This window comes from Aythya marila, assembly GCF_965140915.1.
Source record: "Aythya marila genome assembly, chromosome: 22".
Taxonomy (NCBI): domain Eukaryota; kingdom Metazoa; phylum Chordata; class Aves; order Anseriformes; family Anatidae; genus Aythya; species Aythya marila.
In genome coordinates this window covers 1,685,859-1,707,432 of record NC_139063.1, presented here as the reverse complement: position 1 = coordinate 1,707,432, position 21,574 = coordinate 1,685,859, and the positions used below count along the sequence as shown (strand labels likewise).

General features: G+C 42.5%; 1 protein-coding gene across 1 annotated transcript in view; it reads left to right on the top strand.

Annotated features, from left to right (window-relative positions):
* The window catches only part of CSMD2 (CUB and Sushi multiple domains 2), a 286,785-nt gene that overhangs the window by 34,513 nt on the left and 230,698 nt on the right, over positions 1 to 21,574 (top strand). Inside the window, exon 3 of the mRNA XM_082777291.1 lies at positions 7,014 to 7,126. Coding sequence (XP_082633417.1) covers positions 7,014 to 7,126 — 113 coding nt within the window. The remainder of the gene's footprint in view (positions 1 to 7,013; positions 7,127 to 21,574) is intronic.

Here is a 21,574-nt window from a genome sequence, read left to right as displayed (position 1 = left end):
GGAGGAGGAATGTGTTATTTTTTTCTGAAACATAAATCCTGTCCCATTGAACTGTCATTTCGAGGCTGCAATTATTGAGACTTCAGTGAAATTTTGGCGCTTTTCTTCCTTTGCTGGATCACTTTGTGAATGTCCGGTTGGGCAGACAATAGGTCCCCAAATTGCTTCCTGGAGCTTGTGAAAGCTCCTAGAGCATCTGTACCCTCTGTACAAGGCTTTTTTCCCCATTTACTGGATTTCACACCCCCAATTACTTTTTTTTTTTTTTTTTTTTTTTTGAAGAAAGTCAGAAATAATCTAAAACTGCCAAGTTTTGAATTGATGCTGCTGAGCCTTACTTGGTTTATATCCAGTCTTGTCTTTGTTTACTCAGAGTATCAGCTCAGATTTGCCAAGAGGTTGCTGAAATTTGGTGAACCACTCTGAGAATTTTTCTTCTGGGTTTGTAATAACAAGACCAGAAATACAGCTGCCAAGGTTTGTCAGAGATCTGCTTGGATTTCACTATTATCTGAGAAAGTACAGGCAAAATAAGCACAGAAGGGATGTGATGAAAATTCCAAGTCTGTGCTTTTCCTCTTCTTGTCCCATTGTTTGGAAAAAATGAAATTTATTGAAATGTGATGCTTAGTTTCTGTTCACAGCTTGAGAGCCATGAAGGCCTCATATATTTGAGATGGCTGTGGAGGCTTTAGGCCCTATAAATAACACTTTTCTAGTGGGAATTGACCCAAAACCCATTTTAAATGAGCAAAGAAATCCATCTAGGCTGGAATTTATGAGCCCTGTGACTGTCCCTAGAGACTGTGTTAGTTAATGAAGCCTTTGTCAGTGTCAGAGAGGTAAGCAAAGGACTCTTGTGGCTTGATGAATTATACTTGGCTTGGAGAAGGGAAGAAAATGCAGTTCATTCTTAAGTCCCACTGGCACGTGGGCTTGGTCAGATGATGTTAGATTGAGCACTGTTAGCAAAAGGTAAATAAACTTTCTGAAAAAGTCTAGGCGCAACATGTGTCGCTGGATGGGTTCAGGGGATGTGCTTGTTACTGGCTTGGTAAGAAAAAACACAGTAATGTATCAGACGGAGTGAGCTGATGATAGTATTTTAAAAGCAACTCAATTATCAACCAGCTGGGCAGAGAGGATGTTTGGAAAATAGCATGGAATAAAATGGGACATGTGTCAGTTGGCAGCGAAGTACCTTGGAGTTGCTTTGTGAAATGTGAACAGAGAATTTACGCAGAGTTCCTGGTACTGCTGGTTGCAGCATGCCTCTGGAGATACTTGCTCAGGACCTCTTTGGAGCTTGACTCCAAAAGAAGAGCAGGTTGGTTTTATGCATAAATCATTCCTACAATTTGAATAAGTGCAAGTGTGAACTGAAACTGGTTGCATGTTACTACAGTATCACGTTAAGCCGAGATCTTTGTGGTTTGCTGCATCACTTCAGAGCTGAGAACTGTTCAAGTAATGCCAGTGAGTTCTGCCTTGGAGAAGGGACTTCTGTGTATCTGCAGTATGCAAGAGCTGAAAGTATGCTTGGATTATGCTCTGCTTGTTTTGTTGGTGATTAATTAAAACATTCATGGTACCAGTTATTCTGTTCATACGTTATTTAAAACAATAACATCTTAATGTAATCGCTGCTTTATTTAATAAAGAAATATGAAGAGGAAGGGAGAAAAATTGGCGACAAATACTGAGGAAATTAATTAAGGGATGAAAGGTGGTTTGTAAAAATCAGGTATTAGTAGAAATGACAAGATGCTGTTTATTCCCCCACTCCACCCCAACTACTTCACCCCCACGGCCACCACAACTGTTTCTAAAGAAAAAAAAATCTACTTACAATGAGGTCTGAGATGGGAAGGGTTGTAGCAGATAAATTCCCTGATCTCTTGCATCTGTTCTTCTGTCTTCTTGACATATAGCCCATGAAGCAGCCTTGGGGAGGGCATCTGTTAATGACCACTGACTGTATGTGGGGCTATGTTTCCAGTTCCTTTAAGATTTTAATTTTTAAGCATACAATTCTGAAGGTGTTCTCGGAGCAACTGGAGTACAATGCTGGCACATTCTTTTCATCAAGATTGAGAAAATTGCAAATATTAATTAAATACTGCTCATCTTATACCCATTTTTTCCGAGGAGAGATTGAACATATGGATAGTCTCTCTCCTATTCCTATGTGCGTGTCAGCCAACTGTCTAGCTGAGTAAGACACACAATTTGCTTCAAAGTTGATTGTAAGCTCTTGGGCTCTTTCTGTTGGCTCCAGCTGGTAATGGATTGGTCTAACACTTCGTGAACGCACCTTTCAAATGACTGCTCTGGTTTGCTGCCTTGCTAGCAGGGATTATAGTGTGAGAGGACTTGGCTGGTGATTCCAGGCTTTGTTTCCCAAAGAGCAGCTCATGCTCTTAGGTTTGGTATTTCCTTAACACTCTTACACCTGACTTTGCTTGCAAATTGTCCTGGGATAGTAAGGGCTGTCAGAGCAGCCCTTACGGAACCAGGTATTTTTGACTGCATGTGGCGAAAAGAGTGGTTTGTTTGGGAAATTTTCGCTGATAGGTGCCTTTAAATTACATGCAGGAAAAAGTCACTGAAGTATGGTGTAGTGTAATTTAATGCTGGGTTAAACGATGCAATCCAATGCGTTTTCATTAGATGTTCTGAGACACTTCTCCAGCATTTATGCTTTAAAGGCTGTTGGATTGCCAGCTGCAATAACTATTTTGATTGCTGTCTGAGCTGATGGTGGGCATCCTACCAGAAAAATAATGTGCTCGGTTTTAATTACGGCACCTGCACTCCGAAATGGGAGCCTGTGTCGCAGTGTATGATAGCTCTGTACCTGACGGAGTGGGACAGCAACGTGCAGCGGGTGGAGGAGAGCAGCTGGAAAGGGGCTGAGGCGGCCTGTCCCAGCCGAGACTTTGGGGCAGAAAGAGCACACGGCCACAGGCCGAACCTGCTGAGATGAGCAGTCAGGGGGCCTGTGTGTGGTGTTCACCTCCTTGGGTGGGCAGATGGGACAAGTTTTCATCAGGAAGGCTCTGGTGACATGGGGTACAATGGTATTGTGCCGTGAGGGAAGCCGCTGGGCTCCTGGCGAGCGGCACTGTGAGGTCTTGGGCCTGACCGCTTGTATCCCAGCTGTTGTGTGAGGCAGCGGTACGAGCAGTACAACCACAGCATCTGGGGTAAACCTGGGGCAAAGTGTGAGGAAGGATGCGCTTGGAGATGGGGGATTTCTGTTTTGATTTGTTTTGGTTTATTGATTTTGCTGTGCTGTGATGCAAGGGCAAGCTTATGAAGTGGTATTTCTGGCACTGGGTTAGTTTGGTTCCTCACAGTAGGAACAGAATTAAGCCAATGAAAAACACATTGAAAATCTCACACAATCAGTGTTGGCCCCAAGCAACTTAAGGGGATAATCACTCAATAATCCATTTGGCCAGAGGTACAGAAGAAATGGAAGATGATTATTCGTGCTGTTATTACTGCCCTCACCTTCTTGTTATGGCCCTTAATAAAAACAAGGAATGGAGTTTGCTGCTTTTCTTTCTCATTAGTGTATACATCTCTTTTTTTATTGCTACACTAAATAACAGTGATATCAGAATTACTGTTTCATATATGAGGCTGTTTGGGAATGATTTCGTATTCTCTCAGCAATCATGTTGATGCCCATGCTTTAAATTTGCCTGGGCTGCAGATTTAGGGAGGAAGGCGTTGAGGACAGTTTAGCAGCCAGGTCAAAATGAGGCAGGGTGTCCTGCCACGCTTGGCTGTTCCTGGCTCTTTGGAACGGGCGTGCTGAGGTTTTTACAGGCACTGGCCTTGTTAAATTAAATTACAGTTTCCTCAAGAGAATATTGTCTGCTCTCTTGCTTGGAGAAGATGAGGACATCAGAAAGGAGAAACTGCAGTTGTGTGTGTGTTGGTTGAAGGTTTAAGAAGAGGCAAGTCATAACTTGTACTTGGACTGCAGCTGCTGCAGTCTGTAGAAAGACTGAGACCAAACCTCTGCTCTAGTGGAGAACAGGTGGAATTAATTCCGTGATATGCCTAGTGCAGGTCTTCAGTCCATAAGATGGAAATCCATAGCAGAGAAGGTAGGCGTTGCCATATAGATATCTTAATTGCTGAGTATTCCCTGCTTCTTTATGAATAAGTTTAGTTTTAGCATTTTCATGCATTAATGGGGGCATTTTCATTTATTTTGTGGGCAGGTAGGCTGTTAGATCTGAAGGGCAAGACATGGTGTTTGGTCACCTTCTGTGCCAACAGGCAGCCCATCTCCCACTGGCCATACCAGGGATACTAGATGGATGCAAACAAACATGCAAAGTTAAGTCCTTTGAGAGATGGTTGGGTTTGCTTGTTAATTTTTAGAGTTTCTGGAAGCCCAGAGGTTCCTGTAAAAATTGTCTGTTCAGTCAGTGTGGGATCTGTAGAAAGACTGAGATCAAACTTCTGCTATCATTTCATGCCCTTGTACACAGGCCATGCTTCCCTTTCAAGGCCCTGTAACTAGAAAGTATGAATATCTGCTTAAGGGCAATTTTGTTTCAGGTAGCACATAATTCCCATTGACTCCTATGGGACATGTGCACTTGCTTTCAGGTAAGCAGACATGTAAATGTTGCCCTGAATTAAAATCAACATCTGTGAAGTGGGGTCCTACTAGTACATCCTGTGAACAGAATCTCTGATGCAAAAACTTAGTTCACAGAGATCTCCTTTGGAAATAAAAAGCACAGACTTCTGGTAACTAATTCTTGGGTAATGATAAAGGAGTAAAGACATTCTGTTGTCCCTGTATGTTTTTATTAAAATTGGTCCATGTGTTTCCTGGATTTTTTTTTTTTATTTTTATTTTTAAACATGTGAGGGTCTCAATAAGCCATTTTAATTAAATTGCAATAAAAATTGCAAACTATGGCACTCTTTCTTGGTTCTGTGCACAGTAAAACTGTGTGAATCCTAGCAAAAAATAATCTTGGAATCTTTTATTTTGAATGAACAGGAGCAATTGTTCTTTCAACTTGTATAGACAATGGCTTTTATGCTGAGAGCTGGTAAGTACTTCTTTGACATTTAAGTCGTGACTGCCATCATTGGCAACTGCATGAATTTTGCTGATAACTGAAAATTTTGCTTTAATAAGGTTCTCAGGCAGAGCATGTCAGCTTTCATGAGTCGGGTAGTTCAATCTATTTGACATAATATTTAAGTTTATGAAATTAGGAATAGAGTAGGAACAGGGAGGGAAGGGAAGTTCGCTTACTGTCTCTGAAAGTTGCAGGGGGCTGGTGGCAAACTTAAGGAGAAAGTGCTTGGGCTGGAGCTTACAGTGTGCTGGTCCCTGGGCCTGTGGGCAGAGAGGATGGTGGCCCCAGAAAATAAGGAGTTGGTTTTGTTGTCTGAGTGTTGTTTTTTGTTTTCTTTTTTTTTCTTTTCATTTCATATAATACAAGAGGTAAGGAGATAACTTCAAATGAAATACATATTTGTAGGTATTTCCTAAGGAGTAGTACATCACTAGGGATCTTTTGCTTTTCTTTAAGAAAGACTAACTGGTGTCTAAGAAGAGTGGGATGAGCAACTGCATATGTGTGTATGAATCATTAAGCTTTCTCTCTTATAGGAACCATTTTTACTATACTGCGTGTGTTGGTCGTGATCCACCTATCATGTGGCAGTGAGTATCATCAGTCACTGCTCCTTCTACATTTTTGTAAAAGTCCTGGTTTCAGTACGGTTATCAGGCATTGGGGATTGGGTATGACTCTGACCTTGGTAACAGCAGGCAAGAATTTAATGAGACTGCTTTAAAAAAAAAAAAAAAAAGCTTCTTATGCAAACCTATTATGTAAATCACCTTAGCCAAGCAGAAGGAGATGGATTATAAAACTGTAATTGTTTGTGAGAAATGTACATCGGCTGTGTCAATATAGTAACAGGGGTTTGGGATCTAATAAAGCTAGTTTACCAAAAAAAAAAAAAGTTTTGTAATGTTTTTAATAAAAATAACAGTTGCCATTTAGCTGTGAGTCTGCAAGGGGTTTGGGGAGAGGCCAAAAAAAGTGGCCTGTGTTTGTGCAGTGCTGTCTGTTCTCTATTAAATAGACTTGTCACCTTTTTTCTACAGTTTTTGTTTGGTCATCTTGTGCAAATAAATTAATCTGTGTAGGCTTTGATTTCCTCAGTGATTAGAGTTGAGGATTATGATCTTTACTGTGGTACCTGTTAGATATCAGGTCACTGGATGAAAAAGTGCCATCTCTGGGATTGTTCTTGTAGTGTCAGGCAGGGAGGGGAGGATTTCCAGAAACATGATTCAAAACATCGCAAAACTACAGAACGTATACTCAATGAAAGCAGCCACCCTGATGGGATTTAATTAATTGGTAATGTCAGTTTTATTGTCTGCTCTCTTCTGCTATTTTAGATTGTTTGCTTTAATGTAGTTTGTGCAATGCTCTTTACTCCTAGGTTCTCAAAATGTGTTATAAACATTATTGAATGATGTCTTGGGCTCACTCAGCAGCCTGAAACATTGCTCCCACTTCATGGATAAGGCCTGTTATTCCAAAGGGCTCAGTGACACCTCTGAGACCAGAGCAGGGGTTTGCAGCTGGGTACTGCCAAGCAGACATTCAGCAAATAAGATATGAAGCAGATAAAACGGCTAAAAATATGGTCGATGAAGAAATGCATGTAGTAGATACTCTGATAAACCAGAAGGCATTACAAACCCCAGGATGGGTTTGCCCAGCATTTGAAGAACAGCTCTTAATAGTTGGACTCAATCTTTGCAGGTTCCTTCCAAGTGAACTGTTCGATATTCTATTCTCAGTCTGGTTTCTCGAGCTCTGAAGATCCCCCTAACTCTTTCAGGTTGTGGTGCATTGTCCAAAGTGGCAGCTGCCCCCCACTCGTCGTTTTGCTGGCAGATCAAAGGCAGCAATGGTGAGTGTAACCTTCCTCTTGATTTCTTTCAGGTTAACGGGTTTCCAGCTGCCTGCTCCTATTGTGAGTACAGGGGTTGTGCTGTCCTTATGGCTTGTGAGTGATTATGCGGTCAGTGCTCAAGGCTTCCAGGCAAACTATGAAGGTAAGTCTGCCCAGTTCAGTAACTGTCTTGAATTGTGTTTGCACTCTCTTATGGTAGGATGTGATATATGGAGATACGCAGACATTAATCCAGGACAGAAGTGTCTGGTTCAACTGCAGTTTGATCCTCTTTTTTCAGAATTCAAATCGCTGATCCCTTACATGGGTGTGAATGTATTTTTCGCCTTAGCATCTGTGCTCAAAACATCTGTAAAAGCTTACTCCAACAGCTAGAGTGACTGAGACAGGAGGGTAGTGTGGAATTTGACAATGGAATCCACAAGGTTACAGCAAACACTGCACCCTGCGCAGCCACTGGAATTTACAGCTGAGCTAATGGGGAGTACAGAGCGGTGCCCAGGGAGCTCAGAGATTGCTGCATTTTTCTTTACGTTCTTTTTCCTTGTCATTTTTTCCCTGCACCTTCCTCTCAAAGTATTTAAATTCCCTGCCTGTGTCTCTTGTCATAAATAACATGCAGTGTTTGGTGCTTGTGGAGGTGAAGGCTTGGTAGCTTCAAAAAATCTTGGACTTCTACTACTGGAAATTTTCAAATACACGAAAGAACTGTTTGTACTAGAAGAGAGAACGCGATTGTGATATGAGCTGGTACTACTGGGCAAATGACAGATTAACCATGTTTAAATTTGAGTTACGCTTCCGTTAATTATTGAGCCTTGAATGTTGTCTCTATCCCTGTAAATGTTTTTCTTTGGAGTCCTAAGAAGTTCTTAGCCTTAATGATAGCTTTTGGTAATGAGTCCTACTGGCCAATTACCCAATGCATTAAACCAAGTAGATGCCTTCATTTAGATGATGATGTAGTCTCTCAGTTTTCTGCACTTGACAATTGTTCAGGTTCAGGAGAATTCTGTTTAATCAGAAATTAGAGGGCATTTAAAATCTCTGCTCTTCCTTGAGGCAGCAGTGGCACCAGGATGTTTTATTTAAGTGATCAGTGTTTATAGCAGGTGTTCGCTATGGCTAGGCAATGGTGCTGAAGTTGTTCATCTCAGTTGGAGACCAAGCTCTGTTTGTTCACAGGGCAAATGTCTGCCGGGGATGCTCTTGGCTGGTGGTGTGTGGCAGCTGTCAGCTTAGGAGAGCACAGCGAGGACAAATGGATCCCATCCCATTTGCAGAACCTCTGCTAGAAATGTCAATCATCATGCCTGATAAACATGACAGTACATGGATCCCAAACTGTGTGATAGAGGACACAGAGCTGTTTTTGTACTTCCTTGACTTTGAGAATTGATTTTTTTGGCATTTAGTTGCACACAGTTTTTTTGCACAGTTCTTTGTATGACTCCCTGCTGTACTAGCCTGGTTTCTCAGATCAATCCCTCATTGCCCAGGCATTTCCAGCCATACTTCTGTGCCGAAGTTTTTACATAAAGTCAGAATTGTGCAAAACTTTTCTATGGAAAACTCTGTTTTTGCCGAATATAAATTCCTTACCTCCCCAACATACTGGCCCTTCTGCGTGTCTCATGATGTTTATTGGCTAAGTGTAGTTTTAGCAAAAAAAAAAAAAAAAAAAATATTGGATGGGTCACTTCCAACACAGAGGCATTTGGTGAAAATAAATGTGCTGGGAACATCAGAAGAATGAAGGTCACATCCCCGTTCCCCTTAATGCTTTGAATGTTACTGATGGTTGAGAACCAATAAGATTGTTCTAAGATTTAGCTGGCCACATAAGAGGGATAAATGTGTATGACTTGAATTTTCGTAGAGCTGTGTTCTCCTTTCTTCTTTTGGTACCCTCGTGCTGAGTCCCTGGCTTTCTGCAGCACCTTGATTCAGCAGGTAATCTTGTACACAGGCTTGCTCCAGGGCTTCAGTCACGTGTTTTAAATTATCTGAAGTTTGATGGTAAGGAGGCTTTAAGGCAGATAACCAAGTGCATTTCTGGTAGAAAAACAAACAAATAAATAAATAAATATTGAACCACTGAGTGACACAGAGCACTGTTGTAAATTAAAGCTTTACTTTCAGAGATGGAGGCTTGCTGAAAGTGCAGCTCTGCACCTTCCTCCAAACAAGGTACTTGCTATGTGAATTTTATTAACTCGGAGTAAAGGAGGAGATAGTGTGGTTTTGATCAGAGAGGCACATACTGCTGCTGCAATGCTGTTTCAGTTCATTGGTAATCTCCAACTCAGTGAATAGCTTGTGATTCGATAATTCATGTTTAAAGACAGAACAATGCATCAGAGTCCTCGTGGTAAATGGCTCCTTTATGATCTGCTATCAAAGCAGGTTCATTATTTTCCTCCCTTTAAGCAATCACTGGGAAATGCACCAAAAAGAAGCAGAATTTTAAAATTGGAACAAAAGATCGCCGAAACTTTTTAAAAGGAAGTCAGGAATTAAATATGTATATGGGGACATCAAAGTGATACGAAACCATTGCACTTAAACTGACATCTGCTCCACCATGGTCCTCTGGGCAGCACAGAAATTGAGGTTGGCTTTTTCTAAACTAAGATCTTCCTAACTTACCTGGTTACTAAAAGGTGTGCACAATAAATCCACTTACAAGCAATTTCTTGAAAACAACGCAGATATCTACTCATATTTATGTATGTTTATTCATTTATGGTTGTTCCTGGATGCACTTAAGGTATACATTTCACATACTGAAAAGGGATCACTTTCATGCATTTGTGGCAGATTCTTTTAAAAACGTTTCCGCAGTGAGAACATTTAGGGATGCTATAAGAGCACAGGCAAATTGAGTTTCTGGAAGTCTGCAGAGCTTTTTGTAAGCCCCACATAGGTTTGATGCCAAAGGAGCACTAGAATTTGAGAAAAAGCCAGCTCTGGGGCTGCCGTGCTGGGATGCTTCCTTCTTGAGCGTGCAGTTTTCTGACTTTTTTTTTTTTATATAGGTGTTTTATAAGTGTGTTGCTCCTAGATCTTCCTTAATGCTCTTGTCCTCTGACTTCCTCATCTTTCTTTATTTAGCTTGGTATGTGTTGCCAGCTTGTTTCAGTCCATTTTCATTGTCTGATTCTTCATGTTCTCCAGTCTCTTGCTTTTTTGTGTGATTTTTTTTCTGAAGATGCCAAGTATTGTTTCAAAGCTCAGTAAATATTAGGAGGCTTGTATCCGTATACATTTATTCTGCTGTGGAAGGCAATACTGACAGTGAACAGAAAGGCTGATGGGATCTTTCCCCAGCACAGCCATCTCATGATGAATGGAAACAACCACTTCAGAAAATGTAATTCTGGGGTGTGTGTGCAGAATCCCTGAGTTAAAGGTACTTGGTCACAGCTTTGGAGACCTAACCTCTCATCCCAGCTCTGACACAGATGTTCTGCGTGATCTCGTGTTAGTTGTGAGGTCTGGGTTCCCAGTTCTCATGCAAAATAAGGCCAGAATGGCTCCTTGTCATACGCACTGCTATGACTTTGCATTCATGAATGCACAGACAGCATTCAGGAGCTTCTGTGTGGCGTGGTGACTGTGGGAAAAGCTACGGCAGTCGCACATTTAAGGAGAGGAGACATGACTAGGTTGCCAGAAATAGCTGTAGTTCAGTGGATCATCTGGAAAGGAGCGGGGGCAACTACTGTAGGATGACTGGGAGTGAGAAATTGTCAGGTTTTTCTCCCTGAAGTGAAAGCAGAGATTTTTTAAGTTTAAAGAAAACACTTGGGTTGGAAGAATATTTTCAGAGATTCTTTTTACTAAACATAAGCAGTTCTTACGAACCTCTACTTCAGAACATATGTTTTAGAAATATATTTAAATTAAGTGCTTTCATGCCTATAGCAGTCCCAAATTTGTATTTTTTTTCCTGCTAAACTGTCCCTTAAATTCACCACGATTTCACAATTAGCCTTGTTCACCCTCAATCTATGGGATTTTTTCATTTTGTGACTAAATTATTCTCAGAATTCCCAACCAGCTGTTGTGGAGCATTTCATTTCAACTGCAGGAGAATTTTGAAGTAGGCAGCTATAAATCTGAGTATGAATTTTACTAGGACGTGAATCTTGACTGTCTTGTCTTGTGAAAAATATTTCTGCAGGCTTGGTGACCAAAAATGACCAATGCTTCCCTTTATTGCTACTCCTGAAAGATGTGCAAAACTAATATGGAGGCACATGTCTAGATTACAGTGTGAAATTAATTACAATCACTGCTGCCACACACCTGATGAATACACAGTGAGTTGACATTTAAAATAAATTGGGCAAGTCTTTTACAATATGAGGAAATTGATGTAAATTCTGCATCGCTTCCTCGATAATACTAATAACAGTTCATGATGAATAAAGGGTGGGTTTTTTTTAGCTCATTAATATAGGTATAAAATAAAATCGTATTATTATTTGTAAGCCATTACCGCTTGGCTGCCTCATTTTAGTACTGAGGGTTTGAAAAATAGCAAGGGATTTAAGGAGAGAGACCCAGACTTGTCTTGAACGTACATGTTGCAGGAGCGATGCTGTAAAACACTGAGATGAGCTTAATGAACCTTTGTACTCTTTGAGGCTCTACAGGTCCTTCGTTAGGTGTTTATTGAACATGAAGGAAGCACTCAATGCCTGGATATCTTGCAGTAAGCTTTTCTGTTTTGACTGATGCTCTGCGTTACAGCTCCTGCAGAGGTTGGAGGCGTTAGACGTGGCAGGAGCACAGGTCTCAGTGGGGTGAGTGCTGCATGTCCTGGGTCGGATGCAGGAGAAGAGTGCAGCGACCTCTGAGCAAAGCATCCAAATGTGGTGTCCTAGGGGATGTGAGCAAAAACCAAGCAGACAAGGAGAAAAAAAAAGATAGATGCTGTTTTAAGACCTTTATTTTTTTTTCCCAAAAGCAAAGTTCAGTTAGAAATTGAGGTCCAGTTAGAATGAACTAATGTTCATTAAGATCTCCGGACTCCTTGGCTACAAAACCGCACAGTGTAATGCACTGAGATTGAACAGTAGGTGAAAATTTTCCTTCCCAAGACATCGTGTTTGATTACAGCTGCAACAAATTTGATAGCTGCAAACACTAAGTGCCTGATTGAAAAGAAACAATTATGCCTAGAAGAACACTGCTTATTTTAAGAAATTAGAAGCGTTTAAATACAGAGAGAAACAACCCCAAGTAAATGGTACTGTTTTCCTTCATAATAAATACCCTCCTCTTTCTCAAGCACAAATATCTCATTCTTTAGAGGGTTGTTTGTGGAATTATGCATACATATTTAGATAATACAATTAAAAACTGGTTCCTGTCCATCTTTGCCCATTGCTTTTGCTCAACCTGAACGTTTCCTGACTGTTGCTCTGTGGATGTATTGTCACAGTGCACAAGTCAAACTGCTTCATGTCTCCATTTTCCCATCTGTAATTTGACTTTACAGTAACAGTTGCTCCGTTAATGGAGGAATATTCAAGATTTTTGCAAATAGAGCTGTCCACATAGCTTCTGAGTATGATTTAGACCAACAGTGTCCTTAATAAATATATAAACATTTTTTTTTTTTCTTAAATTACCTAGGGTCTTGGAGAATGTGCAGTTTTTGGAAGTCCTCTGATAAACTTAGAAATGACGATTTCATTTTTCAAAGACTGAGGTGTAGGCATTTGGATGCCCATATCATTTCTTTAGAAAACAAGACTTTAACACAAAACTCTGGGAAGAGTTTCTGAAAATTTGGCTCTGCTTTCTTTGTGCCTCAAGTAAAACTTGGGCTCAGATGCTTCAGATGAGATTCACCGGCTGCAAGTAAGTTCCTCAATAGCAGGTTGGGTACTTCGATTCTGCTTGCTTGCAGATGGCACTGAAGGGTCAGAGTTACGGGGAACTGAAGAGCCTTTAAGGCTTGGAGGTAGTGAAGGAAGGGGTGGCAAAACAGCGGGGAGCAGCCCGCAGATGGCGTGGCCACGCTGCCTTTGTGGGCTGGGTGGTGATGGCGGGGTGACTCATGCTTGTCCGGTGCCTGCTCAAAGCATTTTCTCCATCTGGGTAAATAAATTTCCAAACTGCCAGGCTAGTACTGAATAGGCTAAAATTTTTAAAGCTATAACTAAATGTACTTTTTACGCCAATTTGCCTTCTGAGCGAACGCTGTATTGGGTTCATTTAAACCTCCAGCTGGGTCCCAATTCTCTCAGTACCTAAATCATAGTCTGAGACATACGGGGCTTGTGGTAAATTTACCGGATTGATGCTTTTTCTCTTTTTTCAGACTAAGGCAAATGAACATGAATCTTGCAGCAAAGTAAAGTACAGGTTAACCCTTGTTCTGGTGACAGTGAGAAGGATGGAAGCTTGGTGTCCTGTTCTGCTGCTCATTTTTTCCTCGAAGCTGGATGTTACTGTGGTTGAATTTTGGTGAGAGGTGGCTTCATGTGTTCAAAACCCAAACAGGCCTTCAGCTGAGCACATGGATCTTGATGCCAGAGCATTTTGGCTCTTTAGCAGCATCTTTAACTTCAGTCTGCTTACTATTGGGACTGCTAAGTGTGTGGCATAAAGCTTTCAAGGAATGTCTGATGTTCCTTTTAGGCTTCTTGTTTTAGTAGCTGGAGTTCTTTACTTCTAGCCGTTCCTGTGGTCAGTTCATCCTTATCTGCAATGCTTAACAAACCTCACCTTAGTGGGAATTTTTGCTCTTCGTTTACTGTGCCTCCTAACTTTAGTATCAGCTGTGGCCTGGGAAGGATTTAGCTTTGGCTCCCTCCCTCTGCCCCTCCTTGTGCATCTCCCAAGCTGAGTAGGGTCATGCTGGAGTCCTGCTTGGAAGGGAGCCTCCCTGGGACATCCCGTGATGCTGATGGAGGTCAGTGAATCAGCAGACAGCACCAAGTTCGTAGTGAATCCAGTGGCATTGCATGGTTCCCTTTAAAAAGGATAAGGAAAATTCATACAGGGATGAGGAGTGTGGTTGTAACTGCTGCTGGTTTTCTTTGCAGGTGGTTTCTTTAAGCTTGAGGTACAAGCCTTTGACTGTTAAAGGATGTATAAGAAAAAGAGTGCTAAGATGATGCTAAATGCAAACTGATAGTGTCATATTTATGCTGTTTTCCTATTGAGACAGATGCATTTTGTTGTTTTCAAATTTCTTCTAAATTTCAGGTGAGCACAGCATTCTGCATTTTTAGATTGGAGCAGTATTAGACTGTAGTGCTTGATGTACTGCTTCAGTGGTGGTTTTAACTGGTGAAACGGTTCCTAAATGTGTATGCAGCCAGGGTTCCATGCTGAATCCACCCTGTTACTTTTCATTATTAAAGAGCTTGTTTTGGAATCAAAGTTTTAATTAAAAAAAAAAAAAAGTTTGTAGTCCTCATGGCTCATAGAAATAAAGCTATGGAGAAGAACAGTGTGGGAAGCCATAAAACGGTGTTTCTCTGAAGGTGCCAACACTGAAACAGCGGGTTCAGAATGCCCCTTCATCTCTGAGAGGTTTTAATGCTATTTCTGAGATGTTCGTTACTGTTCTAAACTAATTGACGGCAGATGATTGCAGCAGACATGCATAGCTGGGTTGTTCCTTCCGGCATCCTTCAGCTGTCTCTAGTTTGCAAACAGGAAAACCAGGCTACACTTTGTGCTCCTGTCCATGAGCAGTTTTTTGAACACCAGCATCTCCTGTGATGCTGGTACCAAATGCTGCTGCCCTTCTGAAAACATGCTGATGGAATTAGTTATAGTGCATTGATGACTAAAAAAGTGAGGATTGCTCTGCTCATTACATCATCCCTTTATATTTAATTTGTTCCAAATGAATTTAAATTTTGGAAAACTTCCCAACTGTTGTATTGTAGGACTGCAGAACCTAAAAACTTCCCAAAGTGTTTAAATCTTGAACGTTAATGTCTTGGAGCTCTGAAAGGAGCAGGTGGAAGGAGCACACTGGGAGTGCTTCAGTAGGGCAGGTATGGCTATGGCTCTGGGACCGAACAGCACTTTCTAAGTATATTCCAGGAGACCATGGGATTCGTTACTTGAATACTGCTGCAAACCACAGCAGCAGATTTGTAGGAAAGTGTCATGAATGAGAGATGCAGATACAAATTCAGTACTTTTTCCGGTTCTGGGGACCAGATGTCTGTAGCTTGTGGTGATTTTTGCTTTAGGAAGGACCAGCGGGCAGCAGCAGCCCAACAGGGCCCCTGCTCCAGGCTCAGCCCAGGTCGGGGCTGGCAGAGGAAGGCTGTGGGGTTTGGGCAGGGGCTGCAGCACGTGGTGACCCCCGTCAAGAGGGGAAAGGCAGCTCCAGAGCTAATTCTCCTCCAAAGTGAATTAAACTAAATGGAATTAGTGTTTTAATTCAGAATTAAGTACCTATCCCAGGTTTGAATGCAGTTCAGCTAATCCATTTGAAAAATAATTTGTGTTAATTTTTGTGTGTAGCCCACCATATGGAGAAGCAATGAAATAGCAGAGGACAGTAACAGATGACCCAGGAGTTCTCATCTTACTCTAATTCAAAAATTGTTATATTAGAGTTTATTTTGCTGCAGTAACTTGCTTAGAGCATTCAAGGCAGCCAAGAAATCAGCAGCTGAGATCCTAAATTGGCTGTGCTGGCTCCATGCACTTTTTAGCAATATTTATTTTTAGTGGGTTCATGGATAAGTTGTTTTGGGTCACACTGCTGTTTCCAAATGGCTGTAAAAGAACTGCTTAAAAACAAAGCAAGAATTCCAGAAAACATATTTGTGTGTTGATATTCCTGTCTGAAATGTCCCAATCCACCTCAACAGTTAATAGATAATAATCACTTCAAAAAGTGTGATTGATCATAATGAACACCATGCAGGAGATAAAGGGTAGGAACAAAAAATAGGTGTTATCCCTTTCCTTGGCACTGCTGCTCGTCAAGAAGCAATAAATTGGAAGGAAGCAGAAGGGGCTCGAGCCTTGCTGAAGGAGGCAGTGACGCAGTGGCACTGCTTGGTGCTAAGTGGTTAAAGCGCAGCAGAGCCCTGCAGCAGCTCCGTGCCTGCTCCTCTGCGCCGGAGCATCTGGCACGGCGTGGCTGGGAAGGAGCCCGGTGGGGAGGTGAGGAGCAGGAGGACACCGCGCTCACCACGCTCCTTGTAGGGCTCCTGACATTGCTTTTAGGATTACATTTGGGGAGCGCTGTCAGAGCTGTGCCGAACCGTGCAGCTATTCAGGCAGCACAGGGCGTTCTGGTTTGCTTCCTGCCTGCAAAGTGTTAGTATCAGGACTACATGATAAAGCGAGACACCTGATGAGCAGTAAGGCAATGCGCTGTTGTCAATAATATTGAGTGACAGCATTGTTTTACACAGCCCAGCGTCTGGAAGAGCAGTACGTGTATAATTAGACTTAAAGCACGGCATTGGATTTTTTTTTTTGTCTCCAATTAAGTGATTTCTATGTTATGCAAAAAAAATGTGGTTGGCACTAGATTTCCATATCATATGGTTTCAGTTTTTTTTTTTTTATGGCTGCTCTTTGGAGTTTTTCCAGAATTTCTCGACTCCGTAGCTGTGTCCCTGTTTCTCATCAGCTGTTCACAACGTGCAGCTCCTGTTTCACTTAATGTACCATGTGCATCTTGCAACAATAGGTTTTTGCACAGTCAGCTGTTCTGTGCAGTCACGTGGGTGGATTGGGGAGTGCAAAATTGGAGAGAGAAATAGCAAAACACCCGGCTGGTCAGCAGCAGTCGGCTGGAGCACCCCCGGTGCCTGCCCCTGCCTCTTGCCACCCCTCGCTGCTGGCATGTGCTAGCTCTGAAGGACGTGGCAGGCATTTGTTCTTTGCAGGTAACACACAAAAACCTTCAGAATTTGGTACCTTAGACGAACTTTGTAAACAACTTTCAAAGGGCAAAAATCTACCTGAAGTCTCAAGCTGGTTTGTAAACCCTAATTTTCTCTTTATTTCCAGTTACCAGTTTCTATTTACTCCTTTTTGTTACGTGGATGAAACCGTTCTCATGGTCAGAAACTTACTCAAGTCATCAGTGGCCTTTCAGCCTTGAAAGGGAGGTGAACGGAGACCTGGCATGACAGTGGTGGCTCTGTTATTTTTCACAGCCATGGCAGGAACCCGTGGAGGTGCTGTTCAGTCTGATGCTTACAGATGATGTCTAATAAATTGAAGTAGAATGAAGCCACTAAACCAGAAGTTTGCCCCTTGCAGTGTTTGGGCATGGCGCTATATCAGGTAGTCAGGCACTCAAATAAAAAAATATCAATTGGAAAATGAAGAAATAAATGTTAACAGCTGGGATAGCCACCGTTTCCTTGGGAAGCATGACGAGGGACGCTTCTCTTTAGGTGTGGGCAATGTTCAGGTGCAAATACCTCCAGGTGCAGAGAGCTGCAATCAGCTCTGCTGCCAGCTGAGATGCGGCTCAGCTCTGAGTAATGAGAGCCTCTGGTGATGGCTGCAAGGTCAGGTAAGTGTGTGGCTCGTGCATGTGAGGAAGAGGATGTGTCTTCAGCCTCTGCCATCAGGCCTCCTGCCTGAGCCTCCTCTGACAGGCTGGGGTGAGCCTGTGCTGGAGCAGCGCTGTGCCAGGTCCTCAGCTGCTTAGCTCCGATTTCAGTGGGTCTGCTTGGTGCAGTCCCTCAATTCCAGACTTGGTGGTAGGTGCTGAGCACCCCTCAGCACAGGGAGGTGAGCCAGGGGCTTGGATGGGGGGCTCGGGGTGTCTGCAGTGGGTAGGCAGGGTCTGAGGCAGCAGGGAGGCTGCAGGCTGGGGTTTTATGGGGCTGCTGAAGCTGCTGCTGCTGCACCTTCTCATGCAGTGCTTGCTCCAGGAAACTTGTTGTGCTCGTAATATGGACATGGTGGGATGTTTGGTGCTGTGACTGCTTTGTAAGCATCAACACAAGCGAAGAGCCACTGCAGCGTGGGCTGGGTGTCTGGAATACAGGGCAGAGGGCTGGATGTGGATGTATCTTTCTCAGTTCCTCTTCCTGGGTACGTTAATGCTGTTCAAGGGCAGGATGTGACCCCGTTCATTGAGTTTAACTATGTCCGAGCTCAGTAATAAAATTTAGTAATAAGGACTGGGTGTTTTCTGAATATCATTACTGCTGTACCTCTGCAGACAGCAAAAATGGCAGAGCAGATCCCCTTCTCAATAAACATTGCGGCAGATGCATTGCTTTCCATTATGACTTCTGATTAAAACACCTCCCAAGGGAACCAGGGAAGGAAAAACCAACCTTCCTGTTCTTTTATTTTTAGCTATACAAAAGATTTTTATTACTTAAATGAGCTCCCAGCAAGTCTGCCTTAATTTACTACTAATTGATTTTAAGACTTGAAAGCAGCAAAGCTTATTAGCATTTGCTGACTCAGCGAGAGCCCTCCCCTCCCCTCCCCATGTACTGGAGGATGGAGTGAGATATTGACCCGTGCTGCTGCAGCACTAAATGAAGTTGAGGGAATATTAAGTGTCTCATATTGGCATTTGATTTGCATATGCAAACGAGATCAATCAGTGCAGACGCAGGAGAGCAGAAATAATGCCTTGCAAATAGGATCCAGTATCAAGCATCTAAACAAACATCAAGTGACACTTGCCCAGCTACAATATGGGGACACTTTGCTGTCAAGGAGGTCCTGCTGCTTCTCCCATCGCACCGCAGCTGCTCTGTGGATCAGTCCATTTTAGAGATGGGTGTTTGGAAGAGCAGAAAATAGTAAAGAAATTGCAAGATTTAGTATTGCTTGTGCTTTCCTGGCATTTTGGACTCCAGGGCTGTTTGTGCCTGAGATGCGCTTGCCAGTTCTGTGTTGCTGTACCTGCCTGTGCAGGTGGCAGGTGTTGAGAGTCGGTACCTTGATGTCTCAGCACAGCAGCACGAAGGTACCTTGTGAAGGACTCTGATCTTGTTTCTTTCCTGACAGACCTTCATTTTCCTCCCTTTTTGCTCCTTTTTTCTTTTGCATATAATAGAGCCATTTCTTTTCAATCAAGGAATCTATTTGCAGAACATGTAGTTGTTAGATGCGTTTGGTTTTGTTTCAGCATACATTTCCATAAAAAGTCACCACTAATGAGCTGTGTGAAAATTGCAGACTTGCTGCCAAGGCAATTTGGTTAAAAGGCTTGTCCATCTTTCATTACCATCTCATCCTTACACGCACAATGTGCTCAAGCAGGTACAGCCATGGTGGCTACAGAAAGGCAGGTGAGATGCTGAGGGTGATGTCTCTGGTCTCTGAACAAATCCTCCTTGCTGCTAATGCAGCTGCTGCTCTTCTTGGTTTACTTCTCTCTGCTGGTTTCCCAGTTCCCTCATCAATGGATCAAGGCTATGAAAATTAGATATTCTCCAAAGCTGTGGATCTTTTTGTCATTGCAAGATATATTGGCCAATTTTAATTATTGCCAGTGTGAGTAGTTTTTTGGGTGTTTTCTTCCAAATTGACCACCATTGAAATTCTGACTTCAGAGGAAGCTACGGGGCGGACTGCTGAAAATCCAGCCTAAAACTGTCTATATGTAGCAATTTAGATACAAAAAATTAGCTTTAAGCTCCACTTTCTCCATTAGTAGGAGACTAGTTGACTTTCGATTATGCAGGCAAGGCAATTACTGCAGAAAAAGAGAAGGTGATTGGGCTGGCCAGCGTTGCTTTTAGTGGCTTGCCCTGAACTGAACTTATCGCTCATAGCAGTAATGGTCGGGAAATAGAAAGCAGTTTGCAGAGAGACTGAATGGAAGCCTGCTTGGCTGCGTAACAGAAAACCTATCCCACAAAATCCTCTGACATGTGCTGATTGGATCTAAGCTCCTGTGAGACATCTCCTCTCAATCCGTCCAAATCCACCTAGTCGGTGGATGGTAATTCCTTCCCCTTTTCTTTACCTGGTAGTATTTCTTTCCAGGTTTGAGATTAAAATGTCATCTGTCCAAGTAGAACCTGACTATAAATAAGTAAATAACTTCCAAGCAGCTTGCTGGGACTCATCTTACTGGAAGAGCCCTGCCCTACCGTAGCTCAAGCCGGGAATTGCTGTGACTCCTCGTGGGTGGGTTTTTGTTTGCTCCATCAGCTCCACTGAAGAACAGGGCAGGAGTCTCCTATCCTTTAGTTGCCTGCTTTACTCCTTTACAGCAGAGAAGTTGAGAACTAAAGCAGGTGATATATTAAATAAATAAATAAATAAAAGACCTCTATGTATGTATTCAGCCAGCCAAAGTATCTTCAGGAAAGCTTAAAGCTGTGACTGTGTGCAGTACACCTTTTGGTTTAGGTTTTGCTCAGCTCAGCCTGAATCCATCTTAATTCAAATTAAATGCGTATGGAATTAACTTATCTCCACTTCCAGAAGTGAACGCACATGCCATGTGGTGATCTGTCTGATTACCATACGTTCTCACCATGAGAAATATTTTGATTCAGAAGGCAGTACTGATTAGCTGTTAGCCATTTGAGATTTAAAAAAGAGCACCTCCTCCTTTTCTTCCCCCAAAACAAATGTAATGGCTTTAAACTAAAAGAGGGGAGGTTTAGATTAGTTATTAGGAAGAAATTCTTTAATCAGAGGGTGGTGAGACACTGGCACATGCTGCCAGGAGAAGCTGTGGCTGTCCTGTCCCTGGAGGTGCTCGAGGCCAGGCTTGGAGCAAGCTGGGCTGGTGGAGAGGAGTCCCTAAATCATAGTCAAATACAGATCCACAAGTCTATCCCTAGCAAAACTGCCTGCATTGAAGGATGTTGGGCAGATATTTTGGATTTTGCCTTGAAATACTGTTCTCAGCCACTGTAGGACTCACCAGCAGCTGTAGATATTAATGGAGGGTGCTCTTTGCATGTTTTGTACCCTTTCCGTTCCTTGACTCAAATCAAGGTGTTTTATATCTCCCTGTATAAACTCTTCATGCAGATATAAGCTACTTTGAGAACAGCTCAGCTTCATATAAATAAAAAGAGGGTAATATATGTATGTACTACAGGATTTCCTTCAGATTTAGTAGTTTCTTCATGTCCTAAGTATCAGTTGCCTTTACAATTTTTGTTATTGATTACTGTATCTGAAATAGCAGGTAGAGGAAAAGGCATTTCCTTAAACATGTTTGCAGCTTGTGTTTGGGAAATGCCACGTACAGCTATTCGGGGCTGAGCAGAAGCAGCGATGCTTCATTCAGAGCATGAGCTGCTGCGGTGTGAGGAGAGTATTAACAGCAATTTTAGGGAGGTGGCAGGAAACAGTGCCTCTAACGCTGTCAACATCTAGATGAAAATGTACTTGTACATGGATATCTGCTTTACCATCCAGATCTGAGATGATTCAGTGGTCGAGGTGCTTGGGGCTGTGTTAAGGGAGTCTCGGAGTGCATCACCAGGACAGAAAGTGCAAATTGCTTCTTTCCCCAAGTATTAGGAATGGCGAGATGAAATGCTGTGGAAGGAAGGGGGAGAATCGGGAGCGGGGGATTGTCGTCAGTCCGAGTTCGTTGTTACCCTGATTATTATGGCAGATGAGTCTGGAGATG